Source organism: Schistocerca serialis, chromosome 1, assembly GCF_023864345.2.
Source record: "Schistocerca serialis cubense isolate TAMUIC-IGC-003099 chromosome 1, iqSchSeri2.2, whole genome shotgun sequence".
Classification (NCBI taxonomy): domain Eukaryota; kingdom Metazoa; phylum Arthropoda; class Insecta; order Orthoptera; family Acrididae; genus Schistocerca; species Schistocerca serialis.
The window spans coordinates 667,138,628-667,160,730 of NC_064638.1; the positions used below are offsets into that span (position 1 = coordinate 667,138,628).

A 22,103-nucleotide genomic window follows, 5' to 3' on the forward strand; every position below is an offset into this window, starting at 1 on the left:
CTGCTGTTGATATTACCCAATACTCCTCCAGAATTCCTTGTCTTCTTTCCATTTCACTTCACTGACCCCGAGTATATCTAGATCGAGCCTTTGCATTTCCCTTTTCAGATTTTCTAGTTTCCCTACGAAGCTCAAACTCTTGACATTCCACGCCCGACTCGAAGAACGTTATCCTTCGTTGGCTATTCAGTCTTTTTCGTATGATTACTTCCCCTTTGGCAGTCCTCTCCCGGAGTTCCAAATGGGGGACTAGTCTGGACTCTTTTGCCAATGGAGAGATCATAATGACACATTTTCAATTACAGACCACATGTCCTGTGGATACATTTTGTCTGTCTTTCATGCAGTGGTTTCCATTGCCTTGTGCATCCTCGTGCCGTTGGTCAGTGCTGATTCTTCCGCCCTTAAGGACAGTTTCCCACCTCAAGGGCAAGAGAGTATCCTGAACCTTTGTTCGCTCGTCCGCTTTCTTTGACAAGGCCGTTAGCAGAATGATGGTGACTTCTTAGGCCGGAAGTCTTCGGCTGCCAAAGCTGATAATTTTTATTAAAAATTTAAGCAGTGGCGGGGTTCGAGGGCGTTTTGATTTCTAATCAAAGATACAACCAGCCCCGTGACCGAACACGCGGAGCTACCGTGACGGCGCCCCTAGACCACGGTCTGTTATAATATCGGTGCCTACGAGTGGGACAAGAAATATGAAGAAAGGCAAGAAAATATTACTTGCTTAGCAAATTACATAGTATCTCAATAGTCATCAAAACTATTTAACTCTGAGGACGAAGAGGGGAGCACGAATAGAGGAAATTCAAAGGCATTTTCAATACTCCTTAGACAAATATGTGCCGAGCAAGGTTTTGAGGCATGGTGGTTCCATAGCAGCATTAGAAAGTTGCTACATAAGCGAAGAGAGTTGGCGTCAGCCGTAAGTAACAATCGCAAAGGCTTAACGAAGTCGAAATGAGCTTAAGGAGAACAATGGGAGAAGTGCTCAATGAATTTGAAACCAAAATTGTCCCAACCGTTCTGAATAAGAATGTGGCGCCGAAACGAAGGATGACGTCGAGGAGGCCTTCCGAAATTGTTTCACCATGGAAAATCGTAATACATTCCTTCTTTGAATCATCGCATCTTCGCACGAACGCCGAAATGGCAGATACTGAGATAAGTGATAGTGGAATAGAAAATCAAACATTGTCGCTCAATAGTGAAAGGCATTTGGACCGAATGAAATACCTGTGAGACTCAATGGAGATCGTACGAATAAAGTAATAATCCGAACGGGACGGAAATCGGTGCATGTGACGTACATGTACAGGCAAACAAATGATTACAATTTCAGAAAAATTGGATCATTTATTGAAGAGAAAGAGCTTCACAAATTGAGCAAGTCAAAACGCGTTGGTCCACGTCTGGCGCTTATGCAAGCTGTTATTCGGCTTGGTTTTGATGGATAAGAGTTTTTGGATGTCCTCCTCAAGGATGTAGTGCCAAATTCTGTCCAGTTGGGGCGGCAGATCATCAAAATCCCAAACTGGGTGAAGGGACCTGCCCATATGTTCCAAACGTTCTCAATTGGGGAGAGATTCAGAGAGCTTGCTGGCAAAGATGGGGTCTGGCGAGCAGGAAAACAAGCAGTGGAAACTCTCACCATGTGGAGGCGGGCATTATCTTACTGAAATGTAAGCCCAGATGGCTCGCCATGATGAGCAACAAAATGGGTGGGTGGGCGACAGTCAGATTGGTAACTCACTGCTGTCTGGCCCAGGCATGTTTTCGACCTGGGATCTCATTGCTGGCGTATAATTGTCTTCAGTGACGAGTTTCGCTTCTAATTGAATCCCGATGATCAGCGAAGACGTATCTGGAGACACCGTGGGCAGGCATGGGATACTAACCTGTCTGTCACCCGCCGTACGGCCTGACAGCCAGGAGTAATGTTCTGGGGCACCATTTCATTTCATAGCAGGACCTCTTTGGTTGTTATCCGTGGCACGCTTACAGCACAGTGATACGTCGACTATATTCTATGCTCCGTTTTGTTGCCCTTCTTGGCCAGTCAGACTGGGCCTACATTTCAGCAAGATAACACCTTCCCGCACACGGCTCGAGTTTCCACCGCTTGTATTCGTGCTCCCAGACCCTACTTTGGTCAGCAAGCTCGCCAGTTCTCTCCCTACTTGAGAACATTCGGAATATTATTAGTATGGCCCTCCAGCTCGAGATTTTGACGACTGGACTGAATTTGGGACGATATCCCTTAGGAGGACATCCAAAAAATCTCATCAATCAAAGCCAAGACGAAAAGCTGCATGCATAATGGCAAGATGTGGACCAACGCGTTTTGACTTGCTCAATTTTCGAAGCTCTTTCTCTTTAATAAATCCTCCATTTCTCTGAAACTGTAATCATTTTTTTCTCCGTACAAGTACGTCACATCTACCGATTTCTGTCCCGTTCGGATAAGTCCTTCGTGGTACGTCTTTTTTTGTGTTAGAGTATATATAGTAGGTCGCTGGAGCAACGAAAGGTGCCTAGCGACTAGAAGAAAGCAAGGTCACCCCCATTCCCGCTTTCAAGATGGGTCGAAGTACAGATGCACGTGATTATAAGCCTCTACGGTGACGTTAAACTGTTGTAGAATTATGGGTATTGTTTTATGCTCTATTATCTCACGTATTAGACGTTTTTAGGAAACGAAAATTTCTTATACAAAAATAAATGTTTGTACAAACATAAAACTCGTTAAAATCACATTTTGTTCGTCCATGATACGCATATCACCGTAGGCAACGTTGGCCTGCTTTGTGCGACGTTCCTTAACGTCAGTAAGCATTTTGACACAGTTCTGCTCTTTCGTTTACTGAACAAAATACGACCTTACCGAGTATAGGACCAGATTTGTGAATGGATTCAGGATTACGTTTCGGATGGCACAAAATCGACAGATGTAAAGATTAGTTACTGTAGGGAGTTGCAGGACGAGCTGCGGAGGGTAGGCGATCGGTGGATAGCCTGGCAGTTGACCCTGTACGTAAATAAATGGAACTTATTTGCTCGTGGATAGGCGAAAAAAGGTCCATGACTATTAGAGTACACTAATAGCGACAAATCCCTGGAAACAATAACTAACAACCTAAAGTGAAAAATAACTGTAAAGAAAGCAGAAGCCATGCTGAGATTCTTAGGAAGAACCTAAAAGAAAAGTAATTCAACCTCGCAAGAGGCGGCTTACAAAACACTTGCCCGACCAATTCTTGAGTATTGCACATCAGTCTGGGACCCTCATCAGGTTGAATTAATAGAAGACACAGAAAACATCCGACAAAGATCGGCGCGGTTTTTTATGAGATCATACCGGCAGGCGAGAAAGCGTTACATACTCAACAGACCAGTGGCAGACACTAAAAGACAGCCTTTACTTATCTCAGAAAGGTTTGCTATTGAAATGCTTGAGAGTACGTTCCAGGAAGAGTAGAAGACCATGTTACTTTCTTCCATACACGTCTCAGAAGTTACCCAGAACGAGACAATCAGACGATTTAGAGCCCATACAGAGATTTACCGCTAACAATTCTCCCATGCGATATTTATGAATGGAAGAGGCAAGGAAGGAACAGTAGTGGTCCCATAAGTACTCTCCTCAACACGCGGTAAATTGGCTTGTGCCTTGCAGATTATAGATGCAGATATACACTGATCAGCCAGAGCTAATGACCACCGACCTACTATCGATATAGACCGTCCAGGCGATAGTAGCGACCCCTGGCGAGATGTGACTACTAGTCAGACGTACGCATCAGTGAGCGCGCTGTCCATGCGTAGAATTCGGAAAGCGCACGATCTGAGTTTGACCGAGGACAGATTCTGATGGCCCGGAGGCTCGGCACGACTTCTTAGGTGTCTGAGGAGTGCTGTGGTGAGTGTCTCCAACACGTGGCGAAACCAAGGCGAAATCACGTCCAGACATCGTGGAGTTGCACGGCCACCGTTCGTTACAGATGTCGGACGTCGCAGGCTAGGCACACTGGTCAAACAGGACAGGCGGCGAACTGTGGAGGAACTAATATCAGACTTACATGTAGGGCAGAGTACAAGTGGTTTGAACATATAGTGCACCGGACACTCCTAACGATGGGCCTCCGCAGCCGACGACTCATGTATGTGCCAATGATAACACCACGATATCGACAACTACGAATGAAATGTCCACGTGACCATCGGAAATGGACGCTGGCGCAATGGCAGAGCATTGCATGGTCTGATCAAACCCAATACCTTCTTCATCAGCCGGCCGTTGTGATCGAACGGTTCTAGGCGCTTCAGTCCGGAACCGCACTGCTGCTACGGTCGCAGGTTCGAATCCTGCCTCAGGCATGGATGTGTGTGATGTCCTTGGGTTAGTTAGGTTTAAGTAGTTCTAAGTCTAGGGGACTGATGACCTCAGATGTTAAGTCCCATAGTGCTCAGAGCCATTTGAACCATTTGAACCACCTCCATCGTGCCGATCGGGGAACACGAATCCATCGTCTTCCGGGGGAACAGCTCCTTGACAACTATACTGCGGGACGGAGACAAGCTGGCGGCGAGGCCATTATGCTTTGACGTGGGCATCCTTGGGTCCAGTGAAGCTCGTGCACGGCACCATGAAGGCCAAGGAGCATCGTACACTGGTTGCGGACCACGTACACCCGTTCATGACGATCATGTTCCCCGACGGAAATGGCAATTTTCAACAAATAATGCGCCGTGTCACAAGGCCAGGAATGTGATGAAATGGTTTTAGGATGTGCTGCCCCCCCCCCCCCCGCCCCCAACTCGCCAGATCTGATCCCGATCGTACATATCTGGGATGTGACTGAACTTCGCGTTAGAGGTCACCACCTCCCTCCCCGGAATTTGCGGGAATTTGGTGACTTATATGTGCAGATGTGATGCCAGTTCCCTTCAGCGACCTACCAAGGTCTCACTGCTTCCATTCACGACGCTTCGCCACTGTTATCCGTGCCAAATGTGGACTTACCGGCTATTCAGTAGGTGGTCATGATGTTTTGCTGATCTGTTGAAAATGCATGCTCCCCCAACACAAAAACTGTCTCAGACATATCTTACACGTTTTCTGGATACTAGGTTTGCAAAATCAGATTACTCTGAACGTAATAGCAGTGTCGAAGGTACCCGTATTCACTAAATATGCATGCCTGTAAGAATTTCATGTTATGCTTTAGCAAGAAGGTGCAGTCGATTTGACTCCAGTGTTTTGGGTGTCACGGATCGGCCTACAGAGGTTTATTGTTCGCTTACCTTCTGACTGGTGCCCTTGCTTCTTGCTCTTATTACATTTCCGGTTTCCTTACGATTTAGTTGAGTGGGGACGGATACATCCATGTTGCTTGCCAGTTGACTCGTCTCAGACTGATGCTAAGCAACAGCGCGGATTGCTGCAGAGACCTCTGTATTGTTGAGAATTGCATCACGTTGCAATATGTTTAAGAAGATACCTGGTAAGAAATCACCGTACGATTAACGAAACTATCAAGCATTAATAAGCTAGGACGACCAGGGCAATGCAACAGAGGATAAGGAAGCTCCGGAATATAAAAACAAGTGGGATGAAAAATTAAAATGGAAGGAAAAAGTCGAAAATTTGGTGAAATCTATGAGTCAAGAGAAGTCTTTCGCTGTCTTCAAATAATGAAAAATTGTTTTGGAAATCATTTGACTTAAAGATATGCAAATTGTTTACCTCCTCTGCCCAGATCAAGGTTCAGTCTGCATTAAAATACGAATGTCAGTTAATTGAATGTATTGAACGAAAGGGGTTAGATGTGAGCAAATGCTTCGGACAAGTTTATGACGGGCATCCGTCATGAGTAGCGTCTACAATGGTATGCAAAACAGTATCAAGTAACATTTTAAATTTAGACCTTAAAGGCTCCGTATTCCGATACAGTCGAGAAACTCTACAAAATTTTTAGTCACAGAAGTGATAGGAGTTAAAAATTTGCTCCGTGAGAACTTCCAGGTAAAAACACCAAATCCAATGCATTGTGTTGGAAGATAGGAAAATATATAACGTTAGTGTATATATATCTCTCTCTCTCTCTCTCTCTCTCTCTCTCTCTCTCTATATATATATATATATATATATATATATATATATATATATATATTAACGTTCTTAGACGCTGACAGATATACGAGGGGCATTCAATAAGTATTGCAACATTTTTTTTTCTGAAATCTGGTTGATTTTATTCAGGATTCCAGTGCATCGTATTATTCTCCCCTCTTTTGTCTACAAAACCCTATTTTTCAACGTAACCTCCGTTCAATGCCACGACCTTACGCCACCTTACTGGGAAGGCCTGTATGCCCGCATGGTACCATTATACTGGTCAATGTCGGGGCTATCGTCTTGCTGCATCAATAACCTCCCCATCATCCACGTACTGCTTCCTGCGGAGTGTGTCCTTCATTGTGCCAAAAAGGTGGAAGTCGGAATGTACGAGATCTGGGCTGTAGGGTGCATGAGGAAGAACAGTCCAATGAAGCTTTGAGGGCTCCTCTCGAGTGCGGCACAGACTTCTGTTAGCCCTGCGTTGTAGTAGAGAACAAGTAGTTCGTTTGCATTTCGTGGCGACGTACACGCTGAAATCGTTTTTCAGTTTCCTGAGGGTAGTACAAAACGCTCAAGGTTGACCGTTGCACCATGAGGGAGGACATGAAATAGAATGACTCACGTTGCACCATGAGGGAGTGCATGAAATAGAACAACCCCTTCAGAGTCTCAGAAGGCCATCGCCATGACTTTATCAGCTGAGGGTGCGGCATTGAACTTCTTTTTTTTTCCAGAGGAGCGGTGGTGTGGCACCACTAATTAGATTGTCGTTTTGTTTCCGATTACAAGTGATGAACCCACGTTTCATCGCCTATGACGATGTTCGACAAAAAATTGTTGCAATCAGCCTCGTAACGCGCAAGCACAGGTGGACCTTTGGTATTTATAGTTTTCCGTTAGGTAATAATGATGATGATGATGAGCGCCGGGAATCGAACCCGGGACCCCGTGCGCGGGAAGCGAGAACGCTACCACAAGACCACGAGCCGCGGACTTCCGTAAGGTGGTGATTAACAGAAATATCCAGTTGTACAGAAGCCTCGCCCCACGAGTCACCATGCTTTTGTTCAGTACCAGGTCTCCGTAGACATTCTCCGAGTGCCTATGAATATCTGCGATCCTCTGGTTCTCCGCCAAAAGAAACTCAATAAGAGCTCTCTGCTTTGAACGCACCTCCGTTGCAGCCGCCATTTTGAAGTCTACATACAGCGCCGCAACCAATCCGAAATTCATTAAACTGTAGGGGCTGATGCACGATGCCCTAAAACAAATCCTGTATTTTTTCATCCGAAATTGGTCAAGGAAAATGTGTTGCATGACTTATAGGACGCCCCTCGTAATTTGCAATACTAAGAAATGTAGCGAACGAAGTGTAGCAATAGGTCTTAAAAACACAATCTTGCCCTTTTCAGATTCAGTATAAATAGCTGGAAAGAATTAATACAGCAACTAAGGCTTAAACAAAGATGGAAGATTTGGGTTTAACGACCCGTCGACGTCGAGGTCATTAGGGAGAGATGACGTAAGGAGATCGGCCGTTTGTTTTTCAAAGAAACCATCCCTGAGTTTGCCTTTGGTGATCTGAGGGGAAATCACGGAAAATCTCAATGTGGATGGGAGGATGAGGATTTGAACCGCCATCTTCCCGAATGCCTTTGCCTTGTCACTGCGACGTGTCACTCGGTTGATCTCAGAAACAGCATGTCTCACAGGACCATGTGACAGACTGCATGACGAAACTTGCAGCACGCGAAAGACGGGCCATTGAGTGTAAAATGACCAACAAACGAATTAAAGCTGTAGAGAACCACATCGACAAGCTTCGCGAAAAATGGTTCAAATGGCTCTGAGCACTATGGGACTCAACTGCTGAGGCCATTAGTCCCCTAAAACTTAGAACTAGTTAAACCTAACTAACCTAAGGACATCACAAACATCCATGCCCGAGGCAGGATTCGAACCTGCGACCGTAGCGGTCTTGCGGTTCCAGACTGCAGCGCCTTTAACCGCACGGCCACTTCGGCCGGCAAGCTTCGCGAAGACAAGAGGAAGACAGATCCCTTAACTGGGTTTAAAGTAACACTTTGTCATCCAATAATTGACATCATTTACTCTCAACTAAATATGTCGTTTTAAGGTATGAAGTATGTTAAAGACGCGTACTTACTAATATAAGTTTCTTTTTTTTACATCTACTGCCCGTGATGCAGATCTTAAAAATGGAAAACTTAAGTTTTCGATGAACTTTTCTCACGACGTTTGTTTTCGGCACAGCTAATGTTGATTTTAGATAAAGCCGTCCTGATATGTGTAACTCAACCTACGGCTTTACAAAAGCTGGGCATTTTATTTATGCCAAGCTGAAGGTTTAAGAAATACTTACGTTCTACAGTGAAACGAGATCAGATATTTGGTTTAGAAATACTATCGATAGAAGAAAGACGGCGCGAAAGAGGACAGGTTTGTTTGACTGGCTTTGAGAGTGTATCCGGCCGATGTGACCGAGCGGTTCTAGGCGCATCAGTCCAGAACCGCGCGGCTGCTACGGTCGCAGGTTCGAATCCTGCCTAGGGCATGGATGTGTGTGATGTCCTTCAGTTAGTTAGGTTTAAGTAGTTCTGAGTTCTAGGGGACTGATGACCTCAGATGTTAAGTCTCATAGTGCTCAGAGCCATTTAAATTTTTTTTTTTTTTTTTTTTTTTTTTTTTTTTTTTTTTATAGGGTGTAAGAGATATTTTGAAAAACCTTAACTGGCAGAAGTCGATGCAATGCGCCCTAAATCTCCCTGGAGCGTGCTTGGAAAACTCAAACACTCATCTTTCAGCTTAGAAACCACGAATGTTCTTCAGTCCCTTCCGTGTGCAAATAAAACTATGGAAATAACGACTAGCACAGAGAAATGAAATGGAAATGTCGTGTGGCGAGGGCCTCCCGTCGAGTAGACCGTTCGCCTGGTGCGTGCTTGGAAAACTCAAACACTCATCTTTCAGCTTAGAAACCACGAATGTTCTTCAGTCCCTTCCGTGTGCAAATAAAACTATGAAAATAACGACTAGCACAGAGAAATGAAATGGAAATGGAAATGTCGTGTGACGAGGGCCTCCCGTCGAGTAGACCGTTCGCCTGGTGCGTGCTTGGAAAACTCAAACACTCATCTTTCAGCTTAGAAACCACGAATGTTCTTCAGTCCCTTCCGTGTGCAAATAAAACTATGAAAATAACGACTAGCACAGAGAAATGAAATGAAAATGGAAATGTCGTGTGATGAGGGCCTCCCGTCGAGTAGACCGTTCGCCTGGTGCGTGCTTGGAAAACTCAAACACTCATCTTTCAGCTTAGAAACCACGAATGTTCTTCAGTCCCTTCCGTGTGCAAATAAAACTATGAAAATAACGACTAGCACAGAGAAATGAAATGGAAATGGAAATGTCGTGTGACGAGGGCCTCCCGTCGAGTAGACCGTTCGCCTGGTGCGTGCTTGGAAAACTCAAACACTCATCTTTCAGCTTAGAAACCACGAATGTTCTTCAGTCCCTTCCGTGTGCAAATAAAACTATGAAAATAACGACTAGCACAGAGAAATGAAATGGAAATGGAAGTGTCGTGTGACGAGGGCCTCCCGTCGAGTAGACCGTTCGCCTGGTACGTGCTTGGAAAACTCAAACACTCATCTTTCAGCTTAGAAACCACGAATGTTCTTCAGTCCCTTCCGTGTGCAAATAAAACTATGAAAATAACGACTAGCACAGAGAAATGAAATGGAAATGGAAATGTCGTGTGACGAGGGCCACCCGTCGAGTAGACCGTTCGCCTGGTGCGTGCTTGGAAAACTCAAACACTCATCTTTCAGCTTAGAAACCACGAATGTTCTTCAGTCCCTTCCGTGTGCAAATAAAACTATGAAAATAACGACTAGCACAGAGAAATGAAATGGAAATGGAAATGTCGTGTTACGAGGGCTTCCCGTCGAGTAGACCGTTCGCCTGGTGCGTGCTTGGAAAACTCAAACACTCATCTTTCAGCTTAGAAACCACGAATGTTCTTCAGTCCCTTCCGTGTGCAAATAAAACTATGAAAATAACGACTAGCACAGAGAAATGAAATGGAAATGGAAATATCGTGTGACGAGGGCCTCCCGTCGAGTAGACCGTTCGCCTGGTGCGTGCTTGGAAAACTCAAACACTCATCTTTCAGCTTAGAAACCACGAATGTTCTTCAGTCCCTTCCGTGTGCAAATAAAACTATGAAAATAACGACTAGCACAGAGAAATGAAATGGAAATGGAAATGTCGTGTGACGAGGGCCTCCCGTCGAGTAGACCGTTCGCCTGGTGCGTGCTTGGAAAACTCAAACACTCATCTTTCAGCTTAGAAACCACGAATGTTCTTCAGTCCCTTCCGTGTGCAAATAAAACTATGGAAATAACGACTAGCACAGAGAAATGAAATAGAAATGGAAATGTCGTGTGACGAGGGCCTCCCGTCGAGTAGACCGTTCGCCTGGTGCGTGCTTGGAAAACTCAAACACTCATCTTTCAGCTTAGAAACCACGAATGTTCTTCAGTCCCTTCCGTGTGCAAATAAAACTATGAAAATAACGACTAGCACAGAGAAATGAAATGGAAATGGAAATGTCGTGTTACGAGGGCCTCCCGTCGAGTAGACCGTTCGCCTGGTGCGTGCTTGGAAAACTCAAACACTCATCTTTCAGCTTAGAAACCACGAATGTTCTTCAGTCCCTTCCGTGTGCAAATAAAACTATGAAAATAACGACTAGCACAGAGAAATGAAATGGAAATGGAAATGTCGTGTGACGAGGGCCTCCCGTCGAGTAGACCGTTCGCCTGGTGCGTGCTTGGAAAACTCAAACACTCATCTTTCAGCTTAGAAACCACGAATGTTCTTCAGTCCCTTCCGTGTGCAAATAAAACTATGAAAATAACGACTAGCACAGAGAAATGAAATGGAAATGGAAATGGAAATGTCGTGTGACGAGGGCCTCCCGTCGAGTAGACCGTTCGCCTGGTGCGTGCTTGGAAAACTCAAACACTCATCTTTCAGCTTAGAAACCACGAATGTTCTTCAGTCCCTTCCGTGTGCAAATAAAACTATGGAAATAACGACTAGCACAGAGAAATGAAATAGAAATGGAAATGTCGTGTGACGAGGGCCTCCCGTCGAGTAGACCGTTCGCCTGGTGCGTGCTTGGAAAACTCAAACACTCATCTTTCAGCTTAGAAACCACGAATGTTCTTCAGTCCCTTCCGTGTGCAAATAAAACTATGAAAATAACGACTAGCACAGAGAAATGAAATGGAAATGGAAATGTCGTGTGACGAGGGCCTCCCGTCGAGTAGACCGTTCGCCTGGTGCGTGCTTGGAAAACTCAAACACTCATCTTTCAGCTTAGAAACCACGAATGTTCTTCAGTCCCTTCCGTGTGCAAATAAAACTATGAAAATAACGACTAGCACAGAGAAATGAAATGGAAATGGAAATGTCGTGTGACGAGGGCCTCCCGTCGAGTAGACCGTTCGCCTGGTGCGTGCTTGGAAAACTCAAACACTCATCTTTCAGCTTAGAAACCACGAATGTTCTTCAGTCCCTTCCGTGTGCAAATAAAACTATGAAAATAACGACTAGCACAGAGAAATGAAATGGAAATGGAAATGGAAATGGAAATGTCGTGTGACGAGGGCCTCCCGTCGAGTAGACCGTTCGCCTGGTGCGTGCTTGGAAAACTCAAACACTCATCTTTCAGCTTAGAAACCACGAATGTTCTTCAGTCCCTTCCGTGTGCAAATAAAACTATGGAAATAACGACTAGCACAGAGAAATGAAATAGAAATGGAAATGTCGTGTGACGAGGGCCTCCCGTCGAGTAGACCGTTCGCCTGGTGCGTGCTTGGAAAACTCAAACACTCATCTTTCAGCTTAGAAACCACGAATGTTCTTCAGTCCCTTCCGTGTGCAAATAAAACTATGAAAATAACGACTAGCACAGAGAAATGAAATGGAAATGGAAATGTCGTGTGACGAGGGCCTCCCGTCGAGTAGACCGTTCGCCTGGTGCGTGCTTGGAAAACTCAAACACTCATCTTTCAGCTTAGAAACCACGAATGTTCTTCAGTCCCTTCCGTGTGCAAATAAAACTATGAAAATAACGACTAGCACAGAGAAATGAAATGGAAATGGAAATGGAAATGGAAATGTCGTGTGACGAGGGCCTCCCGTCGAGTAGACCGTTCGCCTGGTGCGTGCTTGGAAAACTCAAACACTCATCTTTCAGCTTAGAAACCACGAATGTTCTTCAGTCCCTTCCGTGTGCAAATAAAACTATGGAAATAACGACTAGCACAGAGAAATGAAATAGAAATGGAAATGTCGTGTGACGAGGGCCTCCCGTCGAGTAGACCGTTCGCCTGGTGCGTGCTTGGAAAACTCAAACACTCATCTTTCAGCTTAGAAACCACGAATGTTCTTCAGTCCCTTCCGTGTGCAAATAAAACTATGAAAATAACGACTAGCACAGAGAAATGAAATGGAAATGGAAATGTCGTGTGACGAGGGCCTCCCGTCGAGTAGACCGTTCGCCTGGTGCGTGCTTGGAAAACTCAAACACTCATCTTTCAGCTTAGAAACCACGAATGTTCTTCAGTCCCTTCCGTGTGCAAATAAAACTATGAAAATAACGACTAGCACAGAGAAATGAAATGGAAATGGAAATGTCGTGTGATGAGGGCCTCCCGTCGAGTAGACCGTTCGCCTGGTGCGTGCTTGGAAAACTCAAACACTCATCTTTCAGCTTAGAAACCACGAATGTTCTTCAGTCCCTTCCGTGTGCAAATAAAACTATGAAAATAACGACTAGCACAGAGAAATGAAATGGAAATGGAAATGTCGTGTGACGAGGCCTCCCGTCGAGTAGACCGTTCGCCTGGTGCGTGCTTGGAAAACTCAAACACTCATCTTTCAGCTTAGAAACCACGAATGTTCTTCAGTCCCTTCCGTGTGCAAATAAAACTATGAAAATAACGACTAGCACAGAGAAATGAAATGGAAATGGAAGTGTCGTGTGACGAGGGCCTCCCGTCGAGTAGACCGTTCGCCTGGTACGTGCTTGGAAAACTCAAACACTCATCTTTCAGCTTAGAAACCACGAATGTTCTTCAGTCCCTTCCGTGTGCAAATAAAACTATGAAAATAACGACTAGCACAGAGAAATGAAATGGAAATGGAAATGTCGTGTGACGAGGGCCACCCGTCGAGTAGACCGTTCGCCTGGTGCGTGCTTGGAAAACTCAAACACTCATCTTTCAGCTTAGAAACCACGAATGTTCTTCAGTCCCTTCCGTGTGCAAATAAAACTATGAAAATAACGACTAGCACAGAGAAATGAAATGGAAATGGAAATGTCGTGTTACGAGGGCTTCCCGTCGAGTAGACCGTTCGCCTGGTGCGTGCTTGGAAAACTCAAACACTCATCTTTCAGCTTAGAAACCACGAATGTTCTTCAGTCCCTTCCGTGTGCAAATAAAACTATGAAAATAACGACTAGCACAGAGAAATGAAATGGAAATGGAAATATCGTGTGACGAGGGCCTCCCGTCGAGTAGACCGTTCGCCTGGTGCGTGCTTGGAAAACTCAAACACTCATCTTTCAGCTTAGAAACCACGAATGTTCTTCAGTCCCTTCCGTGTGCAAATAAAACTATGAAAATAACGACTAGCACAGAGAAATGAAATGGAAATGGAAATGTCGTGTGACGAGGGCCTCCCGTCGAGTAGACCGTTCGCCTGGTGCGTGCTTGGAAAACTCAAACACTCATCTTTCAGCTTAGAAACCACGAATGTTCTTCAGTCCCTTCCGTGTGCAAATAAAACTATGGAAATAACGACTAGCACAGAGAAATGAAATAGAAATGGAAATGTCGTGTGACGAGGGCCTCCCGTCGAGTAGACCGTTCGCCTGGTGCGTGCTTGGAAAACTCAAACACTCATCTTTCAGCTTAGAAACCACGAATGTTCTTCAGTCCCTTCCGTGTGCAAATAAAACTATGAAAATAACGACTAGCACAGAGAAATGAAATGGAAATGGAAATGTCGTGTTACGAGGGCCTCCCGTCGAGTAGACCGTTCGCCTGGTGCGTGCTTGGAAAACTCAAACACTCATCTTTCAGCTTAGAAACCACGAATGTTCTTCAGTCCCTTCCGTGTGCAAATAAAACTATGAAAATAACGACTAGCACAGAGAAATGAAATGGAAATGGAAATGTCGTGTGACGAGGGCCTCCCGTCGAGTAGACTGTTCGCCTGGTGCGTGCTTGGAAAACTCAAACACTCATCTTTCAGCTTAGAAACCACGAATGTTCTTCAGTCCCTTCCGTGTGCAAATAAAACTATGAAAATAACGACTAGCACAGAGAAATGAAATGGAAATGGAAATGGAAATGGAAATGTCGTGTGACGAGGGCCTCCCGTCGAGTAGACCGTTCGCCTGGTGCGTGCTTGGAAAACTCAAACACTCATCTTTCAGCTTAGAAACCACGAATGTTCTTCAGTCCCTTCCGTGTGCAAATAAAACTATGGAAATAACGACTAGCACAGAGAAATGAAATAGAAATGGAAATGTCGTGTGACGAGGGCCTCCCGTCGAGTAGACCGTTCGCCTGGTGCGTGCTTGGAAAACTCAAACACTCATCTTTCAGCTTAGAAACCACGAATGTTCTTCAGTCCCTTCCGTGTGCAAATAAAACTATGAAAATAACGACTAGCACAGAGAAATGAAATGGAAATGGAAATGTCGTGTGACGAGGGCCTCCCGTCGAGTAGACCGTTCGCCTGGTGCGTGCTTGGAAAACTCAAACACTCATCTTTCAGCTTAGAAACCACGAATGTTCTTCAGTCCCTTCCGTGTGCAAATAAAACTATGAAAATAACGACTAGCACAGAGAAATGAAATGGAAATGGAAATGTCGTGTGACGAGGGCCTCCCGTCGAGTAGACCGTTCGCCTGGTGCGTGCTTGGAAAACTCAAACACTCATCTTTCAGCTTAGAAACCACGAATGTTCTTCAGTCCCTTCCGTGTGCAAATAAAACTATGAAAATAACGACTAGCACAGAGAAATGAAATGGAAATGGAAATGGAAATGGAAATGTCGTGTGACGAGGGCCTCCCGTCGAGTAGACCGTTCGCCTGGTGCGTGCTTGGAAAACTCAAACACTCATCTTTCAGCTTAGAAACCACGAATGTTCTTCAGTCCCTTCCGTGTGCAAATAAAACTATGGAAATAACGACTAGCACAGAGAAATGAAATAGAAATGGAAATGTCGTGTGACGAGGGCCTCCCGTCGAGTAGACCGTTCGCCTGGTGCGTGCTTGGAAAACTCAAACACTCATCTTTCAGCTTAGAAACCACGAATGTTCTTCAGTCCCTTCCGTGTGCAAATAAAACTATGAAAATAACGACTAGCACAGAGAAATGAAATGGAAATGGAAATGTCGTGTGACGAGGGCCTCCCGTCGAGTAGACCGTTCGCCTGGTGCGTGCTTGGAAAACTCAAACACTCATCTTTCAGCTTAGAAACCACGAATGTTCTTCAGTCCCTTCCGTGTGCAAATAAAACTATGAAAATAACGACTAGCACAGAGAAATGAAATGGAAATGGAAATGGAAATGGAAATGTCGTGTGACGAGGGCCTCCCGTCGAGTAGACCGTTCGCCTGGTGCGTGCTTGGAAAACTCAAACACTCATCTTTCAGCTTAGAAACCACGAATGTTCTTCAGTCCCTTCCGTGTGCAAATAAAACTATGGAAATAACGACTAGCACAGAGAAATGAAATAGAAATGGAAATGTCGTGTGACGAGGGCCTCCCGTCGAGTAGACCGTTCGCCTGGTGCGTGCTTGGAAAACGCAAACACTCATCTTTCAGCTTAGAAACCACGAATGTTCTTCAGTCCCTTCCGTGTGCAAATAAAACTATGAAAATAACGACTAGCACAGAGAAATGAAATGGAAATGGAAATGTCGTGTTACGAGGGCCTCCCGTCGAGTAGACCGTTCGCCTGGTGCGTGCTTGGAAAACTCAAACACTCATCTTTCAGCTTAGAAACCACGAATGTTCTTCAGTCCCTTCCGTGTGCAAATAAAACTATGAAAATAACGACTAGCACAGAGAAATGAAATGGAAATGGAAATGTCGTGTGACGAGGGCCTCCCGTCGAGTAGACCGTTCGCCTGGTGCGTGCTTGGAAAACTCAAACACTCATCTTTCAGCTTAGAAACCACGAATGTTCTTCAGTCCCTTCCGTGTGCAAATAAAACTATGAAAATAACGACTAGCACAGAGAAATGAAATGGAAATGGAAATGGAAATGGAAATGTCGTGTGACGAGGGCCTCCCGTCGAGTAGACCGTTCGCCTGGTGCGTGCTTGGAAAACTCAAACACTCATCTTTCAGCTTAGAAACCACGAATGTTCTTCAGTCCCTTCCGTGTGCAAATAAAACTATGGAAATAACGACTAGCACAGAGAAATGAAATAGAAATGGAAATGTCGTGTGACGAGGGCCTCCCGTCGAGTAGACCGTTCGCCTGGTGCGTGCTTGGAAAACTCAAACACTCATCTTTCAGCTTAGAAACCACGAATGTTCTTCAGTCCCTTCCGTGTGCAAATAAAACTATGGAAATAACGACTAGCACAGAGAAATGAAATAGAAATGGAAATGTCGTGTGACGAGGGCCTCCCGTCGAGTAGACCGTTCGCCTGGTGCGTGCTTGGAAAACTCAAACACTCATCTTTCAGCTTAGAAACCACGAATGTTCTTCAGTCCCTTCCGTGTGCAAATAAAACTATGGAAATAACGACTAGCACAGAGAAATGAAATAGAAATGGAAATGTCGTGTGACGAGGGCCTCCCGTCGAGTAGACCGTTCGCCTGGTGCGTGCTTGGAAAACTCAAACACTCATCTTTCAGCTTAGAAACCACGAATGTTCTTCAGTCCCTTCCGTGTGCAAATAAAACTATGGAAATAACGACTAGCACAGAGAAATGAAATAGAAATGGAAATGTCGTGTGACGAGGGCCTCCCGTCGAGTAGACCGTTCGCCTGGTGCGTGCTTGGAAAACTCAAACACTCATCTTTCAGCTTAGAAACCACGAATGTTCTTCAGTCCCTTCCGTGTGCAAATAAAACTATGAAAATAACGACTAGCACAGAGAAATGAAATGGAAATGGAAATGGAAATGGAAATGTCGTGTTACGAGGGCCTCCCGTCGAGTAGACCGTTCGCCTGGTGCGTGCTTGGAAAACTCAAACACTCATCTTTCAGCTTAGAAACCACGAATGTTCTTCAGTCCCTTCCGTGTGCAAATAAAACTATGAAAATAACGACTAGCACAGAGAAATGAAATGGAAATGGAAATGTCGTGTGACGAGGGCCTCCCGTCGAGTAGACCGTTCGCCTGGTGCGTGCTTGGAAAACTCAAACACTCATCTTTCAGCTTAGAAACCACGAATGTTCTTCAGTCCCTTCCGTGTGCAAATAAAACTATGAAAATAACGACTAGCACAGAGAAATGAAATGGAAATGTCGTGTGACGAGGGCCTCCCGTCGAGTAGACCGTTCGCCTGGTGCAAGTCTTTAGATTTGACGCCAATTCGGCGACTTGCGCGTCGATGGGAATGAAATGATGATGATTAGGACAACACAACACCCAGTCCCTGAGCGGAGAAAATCTCCGACCCAGCCGGGAATCGAACCCGGGCCCTTTGGACTGACAGTCTGTCGCGCTGACCACTCAGCTACCGGGGCCGGACAGAGAAATGAAATGAAATGTCGTGTGGCTAAGGCCTCCCGTCGGGTAGACCGTTCGCCTGGTGCAGGTCTTTCAATTTGACGCCACGAAATGATGATGATGAGGACAACACAACACCCAGTCCCTGAGCGGAGAAAATCTCCGACTCAGCCGGGAATCGAACCCGGGGCCTTAGGATTGACATTCCGTCACGCTGACCACTCAGCTACCGGGGCCGGACTAGCACAGAGAAGCGGAAGGATTCATTCTTTCCATGCTCCATCCGCGAAGAGAAGAGGAACAGACTTCAATTTACGGTTCAATACAAGATATGATGTGACACGCAGTTTACAGTGATCCGTGGAGTATAGATGAAGCTGTAGATTCGTAAGTTATGCGGAAAATGATAGAGCGCGAAATATTGATTTTCTCTAAAGTAATGTACCGTTTTATACATACAAGAATGAGGAATACCTCATTTAAGTAAGACCAGAATTTTGGTCACCAAGCAAATACATTTCATTAGCAGTTTACAGTTTTACATGGATAGTCACACTTGCGTACTATTTTGCAGTTATCTATTCCTTCTTGTTTCGTCTTGCAGTAACAGTAATAGATATTATTTCACTTATTCTGACATTACTCAATTTTTTAATTAATTAATTAGTTTTTCATGTTTTTATTACCAGTTAAATCAAGTTTCTATAAGAAAGAGTTTGGTTTCGTATTCATTTAAAATGTATGTCAGGTAGTGTGCAACATTTGCTATGTGCAACGATACAGGGACGAATAGCTGCTTCATATGTGGATAAATAAGGGAAAAATTGTTAAAATTGTATTTTGCTTCGCAAAAATATTTCAAATAAGATGACGGTTTTTAAGGTTCCGTAACTCTTCGGTAAAAACGGAACCCTTAATAGGATCACTTTTTGTCCGTCCGTCTGTTAAGACCCCTTTTTCTCAGGAACGGGTAAGGGTATAAAGTCGAGATTTAAGGTCTACGACTCGCAAAGTCAGTCATCAAAACCTGTAGATGAATTGTCTGCATACATAATTAAGTTTGTGCAGAATCTTCAGAGCGCGAGTCTTCCTAACACTTGTCCGTTTTTTCCCAGTTTTTCTTACTTATTTCGCTTTTTGACAAAAGTGGGAAAAGAGCGGCTGGGGTAATGGTGTAAGACAGTGTCTTATTGTTGAGTTGGGAATGGGGGTGAGTGAGTTGTGAGTAAGGCAAGTAGGAAGGGGAAGTTATCCCAGTTTGTGTATTTGCCCAGGACTACCAGGTTCAGATTCAGAGTTTTGACTGGTATAAGCGTCCAGAAACGAGTAAACATCTACTGATGATGACGACCGGTCCGGTAAGCCCTCAACCGGCATCACACCAGCAAAGGTTTGTGCCAAGACTGCTTAAAGATTATCAGAAGCAACATCGCGTAGAAGTCTACAGGAAGCTTAAACAACAGCTTCAAGACGATTGAAACTTTCTTTCAGAGGCTGTCACTAGTGAGGAAAAAGCAGAAATCTTAGCAATGGATGAGTCCGTATTCACCTCCGGCAAAAAAGGCCATGTTGATCTGTATTTGTACATATTCACGGGATTGTTTATTATGAGTTCGTCCCCTCGTTGACTTATGGCAAATGAAGGGTTCTGCCGGCCGTTGTGGCCGAGCGGTTCTAGGCGCTTCAGTCCGGAACCGCGCTGCTGCTACGGTCGCAGGTTCGAATCCTGATTCGGACATTGATGTGTGTGATGTCCTTAGGTTAGTTAGGTTTAAGTAGTTCTAAGTCTAGGGGACTGATGACCTCAGATGTTAAGTCCCATGGTGTTTAGAGCCATTTTAATTTTAAGGGCTCTTTTGTGATGTTATAAGAGGTTTGAGGGGCGATATGAGGAGAAAACATCCACGATAATGTCCTAAGAGCGACTGGGTGCTGCAACATGATAATGTACGACCATATTTGACCAGCGTTATTTATGTATTGTATTCTGGAGTAAAAACCGTAACCAGAGTTTGCATCGTGTTTCTTGTTCCCTTTCTCGAAGGCGAAGTTCCAATTGAAGGGCCGAAGACTTGATACAATGGAGGAATCAAAGAGCTTACTAAACACCGTAACAAGTAAGACTTTCAGGATGCATTTTAACTGCGGAGGACGTGTTGGGAACGTTGCATTCTCTCCGAAAGAGACTACCTTATAGCCGATGGTGCAGAATAAGATCGAAAACTTTTAGATCCCATTTTGTACAAACTTGTCAGTAGTTCGAATAAGTTCGTGCTGGAAGTAAACCGAATTCTAAAGCATACTTACAGTATAAAATTCATTTGCTTCAAGTCAGTGAAATATACTTTTGAATTTTTCAGCTGCATAAGTATAGTCTGAGGGTGGCGAATGCACTAGAGGCAGAGGGTTACCACAAAGGGGACGTGGTGGCGCTGATGCTGGGTAACTGCGTGGAGTACGTGGGACTGTGGCTGGGCATGGCGCGCATCGGTCTCGTCACCGCTCTCATCAATCACAATCTGAGGAAGCAGCCCCTGCTGCACACGCTCAAGGTCTGCGTGGCCAGAGCCGTTATCTTTGGAGATGAATTCGCTTCTGGTGAGTGACAAGTATTTTCAAACATTTTCCATGTTTTTTCTTATTCTGTGTATTCCTATCATAGTGTGTGTGCCACGTAAATGTAGGGATACGAGGGTTGGAACTTTAATAGTGGCAACTATTTATTTACGGCTCATACAAAATAGATAAGTGTTTCAAAGTTTTATTGACCTTCAAAGCAGTCACCAGCATTTTGTATAACCCGTTGCCAGCGATGCGGAAGCTGTAGGATACTCTTAGCAGTGTCAGTTGTGTTGACAGTTCGAGCGGCGCCGTCTATTGCCCGACGAATTTGTAGCAGTTCTGAAGCGAATGCCGTGAAATGTTTCCTTCAGTTTAGCAATTGAGTTGAACTTACGAGGGCTTAAGTCAGGGGAGTGCAGTAGGTGGTGTAACACTTAGCAGCCCCATCAGTCAAAGAAATTAGTAACAGCTTGCTCTGTACATGCTTGAGCATTGTCCTGCAAAATGGCGGTCAGGTCCTGCAGAAAGTGTCATCACTTCTGTCTCTAAGCTGGTCGTAGGCTGTGTTCCAAAAATGAACAGCTTAGAGACAGAAGTGATAACACTTTCTGCAGGGCCTGACCATCATTTTGCAGGCCAATGGTCGAGCACGTGCAGTGCAAGCTGTTACTGATTTGTTTGACTGATGGGGCTGCTAAGTGCTATACTACCTACTGCACTCCCCTGACTCAAGCCCTCGTGAGTTCAACTCCATTTTTAAACTGAAGGAAACACTTCACGGCATTCGCTTCAGAACTGCTACAAATTCGTCGGGCAAAAGACCGCGGTGCTCGAACTGTCAACACAACTGGCACTGCTAAGAGTATCCTACGACGTCCACATCGCTGGGAACGGGTTATACACAATGCTGGTGACCACTTTGAAGGTCAGTAAAACTTTGAAACACACATCTATTTTGTACGAGCTGTAAATAAATAGTTGTCACTATTAAAGTTCGAACCCTCTTAAAAACGCACAGGGAAGAGAGACGAATGTCGCACTGTCAAACCCTCCTAACAAGGCAGATTTTAACAACGGATCATGGGTAGGCGTCCCATAACACTAGCAAACAGCGAGGATTCTAATGACGCCGTCAAGTGCCGTATAGGTAAGAAACGTAAATCACTATCGAGAAGGAGGGACGCCGAAAGAGCGATTGAATTTCTAACGAAAAGTGAGCAGGAAGAACCATAGAACTGAACGTGCGACTCAGACCGAATTAGAGCATCATGCGTCTGGGGAAAAGCTGGAAAGAAGTTTTTGGTGAAAATTCAGAACTACAGGGTATAACAGAGAAGCAACATTAGATACAGATGTAGGAGTGACATATGATATAGGGGATCAGGATTTGGTGGCACAACCGGGCAGTTGTACGCAGAATGCGACAGCACACATCCAGAGGAATGTACTGCACTGCCTACACAAGTAAAAGAAGATTCACCCATGCAGGATGTGAATCTGCAACAAAAACAGTTCAAGACTCAGAGCCAGTTCGTACAGGAAATAAACACCTACAACAAAGAAATGAACTATAAAACACAGGCCGCGCGGAGTGGCTGCGCGGTTTGATACGCCATGT

The 22,103-nt window shown here is 44.9% G+C and overlaps 1 protein-coding gene across 1 annotated transcript in view; it reads left to right on the top strand.

The window, feature by feature from the left end:
• Positions 1-22,103, top strand: part of LOC126479821 (long-chain fatty acid transport protein 4-like) — a 329,898-nt gene that overhangs the window by 199,574 nt on the left and 108,221 nt on the right. Inside the window, exon 3 of the mRNA XM_050103817.1 lies at positions 20,284-20,521. Within this exon, the coding sequence (XP_049959774.1) occupies positions 20,284-20,521 (238 nt within the window). The remainder of the gene's footprint in view (positions 1-20,283; positions 20,522-22,103) is intronic.